This window comes from Acinonyx jubatus, chromosome A1, assembly GCF_027475565.1.
Source record: "Acinonyx jubatus isolate Ajub_Pintada_27869175 chromosome A1, VMU_Ajub_asm_v1.0, whole genome shotgun sequence".
Taxonomy (NCBI): Eukaryota; Metazoa; Chordata; class Mammalia; order Carnivora; family Felidae; genus Acinonyx; species Acinonyx jubatus.
Genome location: NC_069380.1, coordinates 11,419,882 through 11,435,167, shown reverse-complemented (window position 1 = coordinate 11,435,167; position 15,286 = coordinate 11,419,882). Strand labels below are relative to the sequence as shown.

General features: G+C 37.6%; 1 protein-coding gene across 4 annotated transcripts in view; it reads right to left on the bottom strand.

The window, feature by feature from the left end:
• The window catches only part of BRCA2 (BRCA2 DNA repair associated), a 61,346-nt gene that overhangs the window by 18,255 nt on the left and 27,805 nt on the right, over positions 1 to 15,286 (bottom strand). For all 4 annotated transcript variants that reach the window (XM_053214077.1, XM_053214087.1, XM_053214091.1 and 1 more), the window contains exons 13-20: positions 12,374 to 12,807; positions 11,788 to 11,969; positions 10,267 to 10,454; positions 6,757 to 6,927; positions 5,895 to 6,249; positions 2,250 to 2,405; positions 2,002 to 2,146; positions 84 to 205 (exon numbers count right to left, since the gene is read on the bottom strand). In XM_053214077.1, coding sequence (XP_053070052.1) covers positions 84 to 205; positions 2,002 to 2,146; positions 2,250 to 2,405; positions 5,895 to 6,249; positions 6,757 to 6,927; positions 10,267 to 10,454; positions 11,788 to 11,969; positions 12,374 to 12,807 — 1,753 coding nt within the window. The remainder of the gene's footprint in view (positions 1 to 83; positions 206 to 2,001; positions 2,147 to 2,249; positions 2,406 to 5,894; positions 6,250 to 6,756; positions 6,928 to 10,266; positions 10,455 to 11,787; positions 11,970 to 12,373; positions 12,808 to 15,286) is intronic.

Here is a 15,286-nt window from a genome sequence, read left to right as displayed (position 1 = left end):
ATGGCCAGAAGACCGACAGCAGCTTCCCACCTTAAAGGATTAAGGTTAAGTAAGACTCGCTGTGCGCCCTCTTACTCTCTTACCTCAAGGGAAGCCGGGTCTGGTGCGTTCTTCACTGCTTCATAAAGCTCTGCACCATCTTGCAGAGCACAGACTTGCTGTCTTGTTAATGCACGTAATGGTACACATCGTTTTGTTATATTTTCTAGGAATAAAGCATCACTAATTAGCTGACCCACACATTTTTAAGAACACTGAAAATTGGAGAAATAAGCAAAAAGTACCCAAAGAAGGGAGGCTAAAAAGCAAAACACAATTTATCTGCCACAAGTTTTCTAGGAAAATGTGAAATTAGTGTACTCATGCCTGGTTTAAAAAATTGTCACACAGAGAGTTTAGAGTCAAATTTGTAAATTAAGTAAATGATTTCATGACTCATTTAATCATGAAAACAGCATGAGCTGGTGAATCAAAAATGAACAGTTCAATTCTTCCACAGATTTATATAGAAAATGAAGTTGAAAATCATGAAAAAATGCAGAACATAAAATTTTCCATAAAAATAGATAAAAAAACAAATCATCATGTCCTTTATGTAAAAAATACTATGATATATTAAAATTGATGCCAGGGAAACAAGATCTAGCTCCAGATGTAATAACATGACAACCAACAACCACAACAACAAAAATGCAAAAGTTATATAAAGTAGATAAGGACAATGAAGAAGGAAAATGATGAATAGCTTAGGGAAAATAATTGTTTTTTGAGTGTTTATCTTTCTTGTGTATTCAATATATATGACATATAGCAATGTGTACATTTAAGGCTTATGTGTTGTTTTGATGTAATTATATAGTTAATATGATTGCCATTGTATTGTATTTACCACAGCACAGTAGTACAATATTGTCTATATTCATTATACTGTGCATTGGATCACCACAGCTTATTTACTGCTCATTGTTAAGTTTTATCCTTAAACACCATCAATTTTACCCTCCTACCCCCTCATTTCCTGGTAACCACCATTTTACTATAGTTTTGTAAGTCTGACCTTGTTATATTCCACATATAAGCGGTACCATACAGTATTTGTCTGAGGTAAAAGAATTTGGCAGTTTCTTCCCTTGTTGCTATTGTTTCTCTAGGGCCAAAAAAGGGGCACTATAAATATTTTGGTACTGAAGCTTAAGAGGAAGTTTACTTAAGACTACTGAAAAGTGAGGGGCGCCTGGGTGGCCCAGTCAGTTAAGCTTCTGACTTTGGCTCAGGTCATGATCTCACGGTTTGTGGGTTCAAGCTCTGTGTCAGGCTCTGTGCTGACAGCTCAGAGCCTGGAGTCTGCTTCAGATTCTGTGTCTCCCTCTCTCTATCCCTCCCCTGCTCATGCTCTATCTCTCTCTGCTTCTCAAAAATAAATAAACGTTAAAAATTTTTTTGGTAACAAAAACAAGACTTCTGAAAAGGGCTGTGGTTATATAATGTTTTATTGCCTAAGACAATTACAAGTATCTAAAAGCTCAGTGTGTTGAATAATGAGGTGATAATTTGGGGTCAGTTCAATGTTTATCTGTATATCTAGGTAATACTTTTATTTTTATTTTTTAAGTTTATTTATTTATTATTTGAGAGAGTGTACACACACACACCAGCATGCAGGGGAGGGGCAGACAGAAAGGGAGAGAGAGAATCCCAAGCAAGGTCCATGGTGTCAGCGTAGAGCCCCTCATGGGGCTTGAAGCCACAAACTGTGAGATCATGACCTGAGCCAAAACCAAGGGTTGGACTCTTAACTGACTGAACCACCCAGGTGCCCCTATGTAGTATTTTTTTAAAAAACTTAAAAAGTCAGATCTAGAATAGGAAAAAGAAATCTATTACTCAAAGACAATTCACCCAATTACAAAAGTTAAATCAGAGAAGTCTCTAAAACGTCTAATTAAAAGAAAACAAAACTTGTCCTATTTAAAACAACTTATAGTATACAACCCATCTTACCGTCATGCTTTTCAAATTCTGCTTGAATTTTATTGAATAAGACTTCTAGTTTCTTTTGTTGGGCCTCTGCATATTTTGTCGCCTCCCTTTCTTCCTCTCTTTCATTGCGAAATACGCATAATCCAGATGGAGTCTTCTCCATCCACTGTAATGATGTGTGAAACAAAAGTACATGGTAGGAAGGGATCATTCAAATTAATTGTCCCCCCAAAAAGAAATACATAGTGAACGCCAAAAATGTACCATACCTGTATGGGGTATGTTCTTTGAATAACTACATCAACACAACCAACGTTTCCTCCATCACTAAAAAGTGATGACAAGGGGAGAGGGAAAGGTCTAGGATCAGGAAAGAATCCAAGTTTGGCATACCAGCAAGCAGGCCGAGTACTATTCGCAGATATCTGGACAAATTAATGGACAAATCAACTTCTAAGTTTATATCCAACTCTATTTCAGATTTTATAACATTTTCATTAATTCTTCCATTCATTCAAACATATTCACTTTTAAAAGTCCCATGAAGAAAAGACAGTACAAAAATTATACAAAAGTGAAAACACTTTCAAAATATAGTCTCTCAAAAAATTGTTTATGCTGTTACAGTCTTAATGTAAATATTAGTATTAGAAAATTAATAAAAGAGACTCCAAATTAAACATGATGGATTAAAATGTACTTATTTACCTAGGTTCCCTCAAAAATCCTACAAGGATAAAGAGAACTGGAGACAGGAGGACAACGGATGAGACACTGGCAAAATTTTGGAAGCTAAAAGCCTACTGGACACCTGGTGGTAAGTAACGAAGCAGCCCGAGAAATGTTAATAAAAATAGCAAACATTCATAAAACACTTATCATGGTGCCTGGATAGCGTTAAGTACCTTATGTCTATTAACAGTTAATCCTTACAACAATCCTTACTCCCATTCCATACTCCTGCTTCATTCTTATTCCCATTTTACAGATGACAAAACTGAAGTATAACCTGCCCAACATTACTCAGCTGGCAAACCTGTATGGAGCCAATATGGAAGAAAATAATTTAGGGAAATCACTTAGAATTTGGAGGCAACAGGTACCTCTGGAGGAAGGAGCGTGAGGTGCAGCCGAAAACAGAAAGAACGGTTGAGATTTTGTATAAAGATAGTTAAGACCTCAGATTTCATTTCCTAACCTGAGCAGCCCGGTGACTGTCCTTCTCTCACACCAAGAAGAACCCAGGACAATTTACTTTCTCGACAAGCTGAATTATACATATCCTGGGCTCTGGAACACAAGGCAGAGACACCTGGGGTGAGGGTGAGATTCTATACTGAAAACAAAAAATGCAATGAAAATCCTTATGCTGAAAATGAGTCTATTGGTTTTCTTATTCTGTTCAGCTCTCAGACCAGTGACTGATATTTGAGGGTCTCCTAATGAAAACACAAGCCCTGTCTTATCACGCTACAAGTTGACAAAGCCCACCTCACACAGAGCTTCTGATCAGCTCATTAGTGCCCCACTCTTGAAGAGGAAAGAACAGCTAACAATTACCAGTTGAAGGAATTCTCCAACATGAGACCCAAACAAACAAAAAAGAGACATTATAGGGGAAAAAAAATGCAGTGAGCAGAAAAAACTAAGATAAAACACAATATTAATAGCTTGAGAAACATGAGAAGATGTTGGATCTATGAAACAAGAATGGGATGTAATAAAAAAAGAAACATTCAGGGAATAATGAAGGGCTCTTGAAAATGGAAAATTATGCCAATAGGCACAAATTCACTTTAGGGATTAGAAAATTAGAACTAGAAAGTAGGAGGAACAAAGACAATAAAATAGAATATAGGAGAAAAGATGAGAAAAATCAGAAGACCAATCAGAGAGGCCTACTGCCCAAATATTAGTTCAGGAAAATTGGTAAGGAAAAAATGGAGGAGGAAGAAATTATCAAAGAACTACTTCAAGAAAATTTCCTAGAACTCAATGATTGTACCCAAATGATGATTTTAAAAGACAGGCCAATACCAAAGTACCTTACTGTGAAATTTCCAGATACTGCAGACAAATGATCTTCAAACAGATCTTAGAAACAGATAATATAGTGAAGGACTGAGAGTAAGAATAGCACAGAGCTGAGCACAAACTATACCAGAAGCAAGAAGATAATAGAGAAAATGTCTTCAAAATTCTGAAGAAGCTATTTCCAATTCAAATTCTATATTCAGTCATCTTACAATAAGATCAAAGAAAAAGCTACATGCTCCCTCTGTGAAGAAGTCTGTGGGGGTTGGTTATGTGCCCTCAGAGCTAGAGAATAAATCCATATAGATGTGAAATCCAGAAAACAGGGCTTCCAACACAGAAAGAGGTAAAAATAATTTCCAGGATGGTAATAGGTCAGCATACATAGAAGATAACCACTTCAGAATGAAAGAGTGTAAAGAGGTCCCAGAGGTCTCCAAGAAAAAGAAATGGAATTGATAAAGGTATTGTAACAGACTGATATGGTTTTTAATTATGTCTCTTGTATGGGCATGAGTTGGTGATAAGGACACAAAATTAAAAATACACACATGCACACACAACAGCAAGACAGTTAACTCCAGGAAAGCAGTAGGTTGTATAAAAAATGTAGTTAGAATATTACATGCTGAGCTGTAAAAATATTTTTCAGTCATTATAAACAGTGAATAGAGACTTCACTCCTCAACCTCAGAGCAGGAAGCTAATAGTTAATGTCTAAACAGAAGGAGAAAAGATGACATCACAATATAAAGAAAAGAAAGTGCCAAAGGGATTCAAAGTCATTGCCTTTGGGGAGCACTGAATGGAGGTTAGGCAGGATGGCATCAATGACTGCTTCGTGGGGGGGGGTGGGTGGTGGTGGTCATAAGCCTTATGTTATACGAGTTTTGAAATTATGCACATGCACTGATTTGATATAAACAAAACACTGAAAGCCACTGCAACTTTGATATCCTAAACAACAGAAGCCTGTTTCAGCTTGATTTCTAAAAGCAACACAATGACAAAGTATCTCTTTACCTTAAAAATGTTTAAGTCACTTATAAAATGACTTCCAGAATACAACAGAAGTAAACTATTTATAAGATTATCTCATAAGTGAATCTGTGCAATATTAGTAATTTCTCATATCAGTATTGTAGACTATTCAATATGACAAAGTCCTATTGTGTAGGCTAAAGTTTACATGGAGATGAAAGATATGGTTTATGTTTTTTTTTTTTTTAAGTTTACTTATTTTGAGAGAGAGTGAGAGTGAGTGTGTGCAGGGGAGGGGCAGAGAGAGAGAGAGAGAGAGGGAGAGACAGAATCCCAAACAGGCTCCAAGTTGTGAGCACAGAGCCCAGTGTGGGTCTCAAAGCCACAAACTGTGAGATCGTGACTTGAGCGGAAACCAAGAGTCAGATGCTTAACTGACTGAGCCAACCCGGTGCTCCAGAAGCGTACATTTTATTATTATATATTTAAGAATCACTGAAACCAAATTCTCTAATCACATTGGGATATAGGTCTAATGGAGTAATCAGGGTGGAAGCAGAGCAGCACTATGAGAACAGACGGCACCAAGGGCTATAGGTACCCATAGCACAAAATCAAATCTGGTACATATTTGTACCTATGGTACATATTTGTACATAGGTACATATTTGCTCCTGCATTATTTTAGCTTGATAAATATCTCTGGATTTCCCAAAAACAGCACAAGAAAATTTAACAGTCTCAGAAATTTGCCACTTATATTAAGATTACCAGTACGTTTTCAAGAAATGGAGCATCTTTAACAGGCATAATTTTAAAATTTAGAATGTAAAACCTCCCTAGAATGTAACTGAATCAGTTACTGATTTTTACCAAGAGTGTGCATTAATTTAATTTACCTTTAACATAAGAGATTCTGGTGCTTCGAGTGGTGTGCAGGCATCGGGGGAGCCCGCCAGTTCTGCTCCATGAATAATGATCTTATGACCCACGGTCAGTCTGCCCTTCTTCACGAGAGCTAAGAGGGGAGGATCTAGCTGGGCCTTAATGGCATACCATCCATCTGTAAGCTCAACAATGCCCACATTTTTGGTGCCCACACCACTAGTTTTACTGCCAGAAGTTTCAGATAGATCTGTGCTTGATGAAATTGTTTCAGAAATGCAGAGAACAAGTGTTTTTGCAGCGGTATCATCCCTTTCCATGATCTTTTTTATAGCTGATCTTTTGCTTCTATCAATTTCCATATCGTATCTAAAAATAAAAGTAAAAATGAAGATTTTAGGAATTTTGAGTCTAGATTTTTATTTTTAAAAAGTCACCGAATAGTGGAGAATAAAAATTAAGTATCTTAACTGAAGAACTATTGAGACAGATTTTAAAATTTGACAGCCAGCAATACAGTGAGTTTTATACTGTTAAAATATGAATTAAATATTAAAATGTCCCAAATGCAAAAATGCTTTATTAGCAATCCCCAAATAAAGGATCAAATTAGTGATTCATATTCTTTTCATATGCCAAGAGTTTAAGGGGGAGGGGTGGGGGAAGAGGGAAGGGAGATGCATGAATGTGTGATTTCTCCTAAGGGGACTGGAGAGTGACAAGAGAACTACTGTGTACAAGTGAGAACAGCAGCGTGGGATGGCGACTGTCACCGACAAGCGATCATGTACCTCTATGACCTAGAAGTCACGGACTGCACAGAAGTCTGAACCTGATCACAGCATGTGATTGTGTAACATAATGCATTATACTTGCCTGTATTTTAGTTGAAGCAACACCCTTTCTGGGCTTAGGCATCTATTAGCAAATTCCTTAGGAAAGGCAAATTCCATAGCTGCCAGTTTCCATATAATCCATCTGTAGTGATTATAGACCCAAATTCTAGAAATGAGGTTTGGATCCACACCTGGGGTGTCACACAGAGCCCTGAACAAATAAAGGTAGAACAATATAAAAAAAAACAAAAAACAAAAAACCACATAAGATGATACTGAATTCAGTAACTATGACTATTCTTTGCACAAATACTAACGCTAATGTACAAAATCATTCAATAAGTTTTTGAGTTAGTGTATAGTAAGTAATACAGTGTAGACAGTGATTTAACATGTATCAAAATATACTAGTAAAATTCACTTTGCATATTAGTCAATACAATAATTGCAACTGGAAATGAGACCCATAATTTAAAATAATTCTATTTTAGATCATTTTTCTTCAAAGAGATTGTTTTTAGAAATCATCTAAGAATATCCCTCTCTAGCCCAGGTGCTTTTTAAAGATCTTCCTCTCTCTGCTCAACTCTCTAACCCTTCTTCCTTTCTCATTCCCACTTTGAGTACTAGGGAAACAAGTAATGAAGAAAACTTCCAGAAGCTTCCACTCCCACACCAGCATCTGGAACCTTACACTTCACCATCTCCTGCCATTTGTATACTAGCTCCCACCTTTTCTTGCCTAGTCAAGGACACTGATCCAGGAGATGCCTCCTCTCTCCCCCTGATAGGGAGATTTCTTTCTTTTCTACTGAACAATTTCCATCAGTTAAAAAAAAACAGTTTTTTCTACCTCAAACACAACAAAACTAACACCCTTTGCTCCTCCTTCCTTCTCCAGATACTGCCTCTTTCAATTTACTCAATTATTTTCATTAAGACTAATAGTGACCTCTACATAGATAAATCCACCGTCAATTCTCAGTCCTCATCTTCCTTTACTTAGCAGTAACTGACACCTGGTCATTCTTGATTCCCTGAAGCTCTGTCCTCACTTGGCTTGCAACACACCACAGTCTTTGGCATTTGTTTCTAACTTTCGGGTTGCTCTTTCTCGGTCTTTCTTTTATGGCTTTAAAGTTCCATCTATATGCTGACAACTATGAAATTGATGTCTTTTGCTCATACTTCGCCTATAAACTCCAGACTTTCATATCCAACTACCTACTCAACATCTCCACTTGGATGTCTACTAATATCCCAAGCTTCAAATGTCCCAACTGGATACCCCATTTCTTTTCCATCTTTGGTCTTCTCAATTCTCAGGACATGAAAACTGCACCCTTCCAGCTTCCGGTGCTAAAATCTTTGGAGCTATTTTTCCTTTGTTTCTCTCACTTTCCTCATCCAATCCGTGAGCAAATCCTGATGGTGCCACCTTCAAAACAAACCCAGAATCCAGCTGCTTTCCACCAACTCCACTGCTACCTCCTTCACCCAAGTAGCCATGTCTCACCTGGATCACCTCAATAGTTTCCTAAGTGGTCTGTTTCCAGCATTGTCCTTCCCTAATCTAATTAATCTAATCCCCACAAACAGCCAGAGTCATCCTTTCAAAATTAAAGCAGATCATGTCACCCCTCTGCTTTAAACATTCTTATGATTTACTCAGGGCAAAAAAGGTTACTCAGAGTTAAAGCCAAGATTTTTACCAAGGTTTATAAGGCCCCATCTCTCTATTTCATCTGTTACTACTCCTCTCCTGCCCATTCTACTCCAGCTACACTCACTTTCCTCCTGTTCCTCAAATAAGCAGATCTTGCTTACAGCCAACGATGCTTTCCTCACATGGTCTTATGCTCATTCCCTTGACCTCCTTCAGGACACTGATTAAATGTCTGAGACTCAGTGAAGCCTCTTAACTACTTAGCCTATTTTATTTTTATTAAAAAAAAGTTTGTTTCATTTTATTTTATTCTTAGAAAGTGAAAGAGTGCATGAATGGGGAGGCATAGGGAGGGAGAGGGAGAGAGAGAAAATGAATCTTAAATAATCTCCACGCGCAGTGCAGAGCCTGACATGGGGCTCAATCCCATGACTCTGGGATCATGACCTAAGCCAAAATCAAAGGTCAGACACTCAACTGACTGAGCCACCCATGCGCCTCTTAGCCTATTCTAAAATTACACCTTTCTTCACCTGATTCTCCCTATACCCTGTCCAGCTTTATCTTCATAGTATTCATCACCTCCTAATATACTACACAATTTACTTATTTCTTTTTAAAATGTTCTCTCCCCACTCCAGATCCCTCTACTATAATGTAGAACTTATTAGGGCAGAGATTTTGTTTTCTTTTATTATTCTGAATACCCAGAAGAGTTATCTGGTACATAGTAGGTCCTCGATAAATATTTGTTGGATGACCAAAAAAGACAACTTGAGCTCCAACAGTCAATGTTATGAACCATGTTCTTCTGATTACAGGGTAATTACTCTTAACCACTATATTATGTACCTTCCTTAATACAAGAAAATAATATAACTATTTATTATACTTTTCCAACTAGAATCGATAACAGATATCTATGGGAGATAAGAGCAAGATGTAAATAAAATTCCTGTCTTAATATACTCCAAAAACATAACAAAAGTTTAAGGAAAAAATGTTTTACCACTTTACGCAAACTATGTATTTCGGAAAGATATACAGAGATTAAAAAAAAAAAATAAGAGCATTAGAGAAAGGATTCTCATCTCTTGCCATTGGCATGGTAAGGCATCCTTGATAGCATAAATTGTAAATCATCTTTGTATAAACATTAGAAACATAAGAGGTTACACAGTTTTTAAATTGCTGATGTTGGGGCGCCTGGGTGGCTTAGTCGGTTAAACATCCAACTTCGGCTCAGGTCGTGATCTCACAGTTCGTGGGTTCGAGCCCCGTGTCAGGCTTTGTGCTGACAGCATAGAGCCTGGAGCCTGCTTTGAATTCCATGTCTCCCTCTCTCTCTGCCCACCCCCCTCCCCAACTCACACTCTTTCTCTCCCAAAAATAAATAAATATTAAAAAAAGTATTTAAATTATTGATGTTTTAGGGCAGTAAAATTTACCAGTTACTGGTATTACTGATACTTGAGCATCTCTGCTTAACTTCTAGTATTTATATTTTGTATTTGTTAAAATAAACAATGAAAGAGACTATGATGTGTGTGCGTGTGTGCGTGTGTGCGTGTGTGTGTGTGTGTGTGTCTGTCTATGGTAAGGCTCATTCAAACTTAACTTTTCTTATCAGTCTTTATTTTATAAATGCATATGAAAAATGTCCCAATTTAAGAAAAACCAATTCATTAAATCCTAAGGACAAACCATAATTCACTTTTCAAAATATTACAACAGAATGTCAGTTGAACCACAATGTACTTAAAATAATTCACTGAATACAAATTTGACTTCTAGCCAACTTGTTAAGTTTGAGAGAGGTAAGGGAAAAAAAGAGGTATGGTGGAATACAGAAAAGTTAACACAATCTCTTTTTGCATAGAGTACCTATAAAATTCTTCTTTTCCAGCTTTTCCATCATTGGAGGGTATGAGCCATCCACCGTCAGCCAACTGTATTCCCTCTTTGGCCCACTGGACTTCCTTCCCAAAATAATCCTGAGTGTGAAACTGAAAAGACTCTGCATTTTTGCTGTTGATTTTTACACAATGTTTGGAAACGCCATACATATATAACTGCACAAGATAAATGATAGAAACGTTTGATAATGAATGAAAAACAAAAAAAAACAAGTTTCATAGAATAAAAACAATTATAGGAAACTAAAATCGAATTTACCAAAGTTTTTCATTTAAATATTACAATATTCACCATCAAAATACTGAACTTAGTTACTAAGAGCTAAACATTTTAATGTAATATAAACAACTCCTATATTCAAGAGTCTCCCGTACCTTTTTCATTCCCCTTGTGTATATGCCTCCTGCTACAGCTGCCACAGGAGGTCATTCTGGATATAAAAAAGTAACTTAATATTTTATAAAACCTCTTAAGTCAAAAAGTTCAGAAGGAAAAAGACAGGGAAAAGTTTAAGTATTTTTGGGCATCTGACCTCAGGAGGTCAGATTTGTATCCAGGCCTGGCCTCCATTCACCCAGCATGTCTCAGCCCAAAGTATCTCTTCCTTTGTACAGACTTGACTCTGGAGTCACACTCCTTGCTTTGAACTGTAGCTGGTGGAAGAGAGCTTCCTAGGTAAGTGACTCTGGGGGCACCTGCTGAACCCTGTGCTTCAGCCTCTCCTCTGCAAATGATGGACAAAAATAACAGTAGCTCTCCTTTAGACACTTGGGAAGATTAAGGGAGATGTAACCAACGCAGGCCCAGTGCTTAGGAGAGTGGCTAGCGCATAAAAACTACTCGATAAATATTACTTTTTAATATTATCAATGTTATATTCACCTCTCCATTGCCTAAAATTGTAAGTAGATAGCACTGGCTTAATAAGAATCCTCTTTTAAAAATCCCAATAGCTCGGGGCACCTGGGTGGCTCAGTCGGTTAAGTGTCCGACTTCAGCTCAGGTCATGATCTCACGGCTCCTGAGTTCAAGCCCCACGTCTCTAACCCTAACCCTAACCCTAACCCTAACCCACGGCTCTGTGCTGACAACTCAGTGCCTGGAGACTGCTTCGGAGTCTGTGTCTCCGTCTGTCTCTGCCCCTTTGCTGCTTGCACTCTGTCTCTCTTTCTTCCTCAAAAATAAACATTAAAAAAATTTTTTTTAAATGTCAATAGCTCTTAATGGATTCAAGGCTATGGGTTATTCACACTTTAAATTTGAAGAGGGAAGAGAAACAGCAATTTTGGAGCACAGATCACTTTAATGGGATAAGGCAGCAGAGAGGGAGGCTGCCACTGTAGGCAGATTAGGAAACAAAATGATTTCATTTATCCATTCCTGCATTCATTTGTTCCTTCTTTGAACAAAACGGTTTGGAGATACTAGTTAATAACATGAAATTATACTTGACTATAAAAGTTAGCAGCATTGCAGACAGAAGCGTACCTGTTTATGAGAACATGCGGAGGGAACTCGGCCTTCTACGGCTACTCTCAGAGAGATTCTAGGCACAGTGGATGTTTTTGCAAGATACAGACTACCTGGCTGTGGAAAAATATGCTGCTTTTGTTTCTCTTTAATTCGCATATCCTGTATATCTCTGGCATTCTGAAGACTTGCAATTAAATCTATTAAAGAACAAATTAGCAAAAAATAAGCTTAAATATAAAATCTAAAAAGCACAACCTTTGTTTTACAAAGTCGTATGCATCAATTTCCTCTAATTTTAAATCTTCAGGGATAAGCAAAGTTTCATCTTGTAAACAATAGATTATTTTTATTTCAAATTTGGAAGAAACTTAAAGCCTGTTAAATGTATGTATTCCACTATTAGCAGTCTTAGATCATGTGTCTAATTGCTTTTTTAATAAGAAAGCCCACAAGTGGACTTAGGAAGAATCTAAAGCATTAAAAAGGTCCTAAAATTATTATAATCACCAGAAAAGGGGTCAGATTCTCCAGGCATTATTAAAATATGAGAAACATCTAACTGGAAGGCAAAAATATGTCAACACAAATTTTCATACAATACCTAAAGGTTCTTTTTCCCACTTCGTGAATACCATAGTTGCTGCTTGACTGGAGTTATTTTTGTTAAGCTGATGAATTTCACTGTTATTAATATTATTTTTACTATCACCAGAACTATGTTCACCTATGTTTTTTGGTTTTTGTCTGTTTTCTTCCACATGAGTATTCTTGCTAATGTGCTGTTCATCTTGGTGAAAATGTGATTTAGTTTTAAAAGGCGGGACAAAGACTTTCACTGGTTTGCTTGGAGTAATCGAATGTCCCCTTTTTTCATTTCTTGTGGCAGGAACTGTACAAAATGGCTGCCCTGAAATGGATACATTGCTTGAAGATTTTTCTAAAGCCAGGTGTTCATAAAAATGAGATTTAGACAAAAATTTTTGACCAGGCGCAGTGAAATTTGGATTCTGTATTTCTTGCCGTTTCTTAGTTGTGCTACAATGAGGAAAAAGTATTTGATTATTTGCCAATAAATGTACACACATGGAAAGGTTTTAGAATATATACATATATATACGTATTTTTTTGTAAACCTCAACTGCCATATGGCAATCTTATTCTGGCAACTGTTTTGCATTTCATCATGGTTGCCATCCAAAACCATACCACACTTTTCAAGTCTGTAACTATTTTTTCACACACTGACTTCCAGCCTTTGAGTTTACCACTTACTTCACATAACAGAAAAGCCTGTCAAACATGGATTTTCTGTCTCCTCCAGTTCTAGCCCTGTACTCCTTATTACCTCCTTTACCAGAGAAATATCTGTCCATCCTCCTGTCAGGCCTAGCACCTTCACCTGTACTCTTGACCCCATCTAATAACTCAGTCTCCTCAGGAGCTCCACTCTTTCAAGTATTATTCTACTTCCTTCCTGTCTCTTTCTACCACTTGCTTACACTGGGTTTTTTGGTTTTTTTTTTTAGTGCTCCTTTCATTTAGCCAGAAAGACTTGTGCATTCTTGAAATGCTTTTTTCTCAGACTTCTCTCCTCTTCAAGCTAATACTCCTTGTGACCTTCATGGCCAATCTTCCTAAACAGGTAATCTAAACTAGCTATCTTTATCTATTCAACTTCTACTCATTGCACTCTCATTTCTCCCACTCTTCTACAGAAATTGTCCTCAACCAAGTTGCTAATGACCTTCCAAGTGCCTACAATACATATGTACATACACACACACACACACACACACACACACACACAGTTTCACAAGTAAACTCACTCTACTTGACCTTTGACAGATGATTTTTTTCCTTCTTAAAATTCTCACCTCTAATATCTACACCACCACTGTCTGTCTGTTTCTTTATTGTTTTCCTCTTTCTGACTCTTAAAAAAATTCCCATCTCTAAAGTTGGATTTCTTCCCTAGACATTTTCCCTGGGTGATTGAATCATTTTCCTTGCTTAAATTATCATCTAACAATAAAAATATTAATCTGTATCTTCATGCTTGACTTTCCCCCTAGGTGTTATTCCTGCACCTTTAACTTTATACAGCACGACATATCTCTACCTTGATGTTCCACACTCATCTCAAACTCAACACATCCAAGACTAAATTTATCACCTTCTCTAGCGTACATGTTCTTCCCAATGTTTGCTATCTTGTTGAAAACTGCATACTTCCTTTTACCCAATCCTGAACTCCTAGAGACTGACGTTACCCTGGAACTCATTTAGTTCTTCAGTCATCTAACCATCAAATATTTAATGAGTTCCTACTATGTGTGCCAGGCACTGTTTTGGCTGGAGGATAGAGTGGGAACAAAACAAAATCATAGAGTTTGTATTCTAGTGGAGGGAAACATACAAATGAATATGTCAGTTGGTATTAAATACTATAGAGAAGATTAAAAGCACAGTAAGGGGGACAGGGAGTGTCCAGCAAAAGAAATAATATTCTAAAAAGGCTGGTAAGAAAGACATTATTGATAAGGTGACATTTGTACAGAGCCCTGAAGGAAGAGAGAAAGAAAGCCATGCAGGTATTTGGAAGAGGTGCTGCAGGGCTGCAGGCAGAGTGAACATCACATGCCGGGCTATGCCTACGTACACCTGGAGCAGAGTGAGCAGGGACAGTCAGTGGGTGGGACTGGAAACAAAGCAAGAAGGCTGGATCACAGAGAACCCGTACACCCTTGTAGGGCTTCCCAATTATACTCAGATGGGAAGTCACGGGCTAGTTTTTGAGTAAAGAAATGACACGCTCTATCCTCTGGTGTGAGTGTATTTTGAAAGCAGAGTTGTTAGACTTTTATAGGAAAGCAGATTAGGGTAAGCTTTGAAGCTGTTAAGTTTGAGATATCTATTAGTCACCCAAATAAAAATGTCAAGGAGGTAACTAGATGAATGCATATGTTTTTCAGGGAAGAAATCTGGGCTAACGATATTAATTTTGGAGCCATCAGTAAATAGAGGGTATATAAAGTCATGACAGTGGATGAGACAGCGATGAAGGAGGAAGGTCAAGAAGAGAAGCCATCTGGAAGTGAACCATGAGGGAATTTAACATTTAGTGATTTAAGGGAAGAACAAAAGAGAAAGAATGGCCACTGGGAAGGAGAAGTAAGAGAGTGGTCTCAGGAGTTGAAGAAAGTGTGAAGAAGAGTGATTAACTATGCAAATGCCAGGTTAACAGGAGGGCGCAGAGCTGACAAGATTCAACAACTGCCGGGTAACCAGTAATCTTGACAAGGAGTAGTGCCTGGTGATCAGAGAGTGATCAGAGAGTACCGTAGGTTCAGGAGAGGAGGGGGAGAGATGGGTAGAGAACATGAGTGGAGACCATTCTGATGAGTTGTGCTTTGAGGGGCTAAAGAAACAGACTGGTGGGATGAGAGGAATCAAGAAAGGTGTTTCTTGTCAAGACAGAGACTGACAGCAATTACCTCACTGATGGGACTAAGCC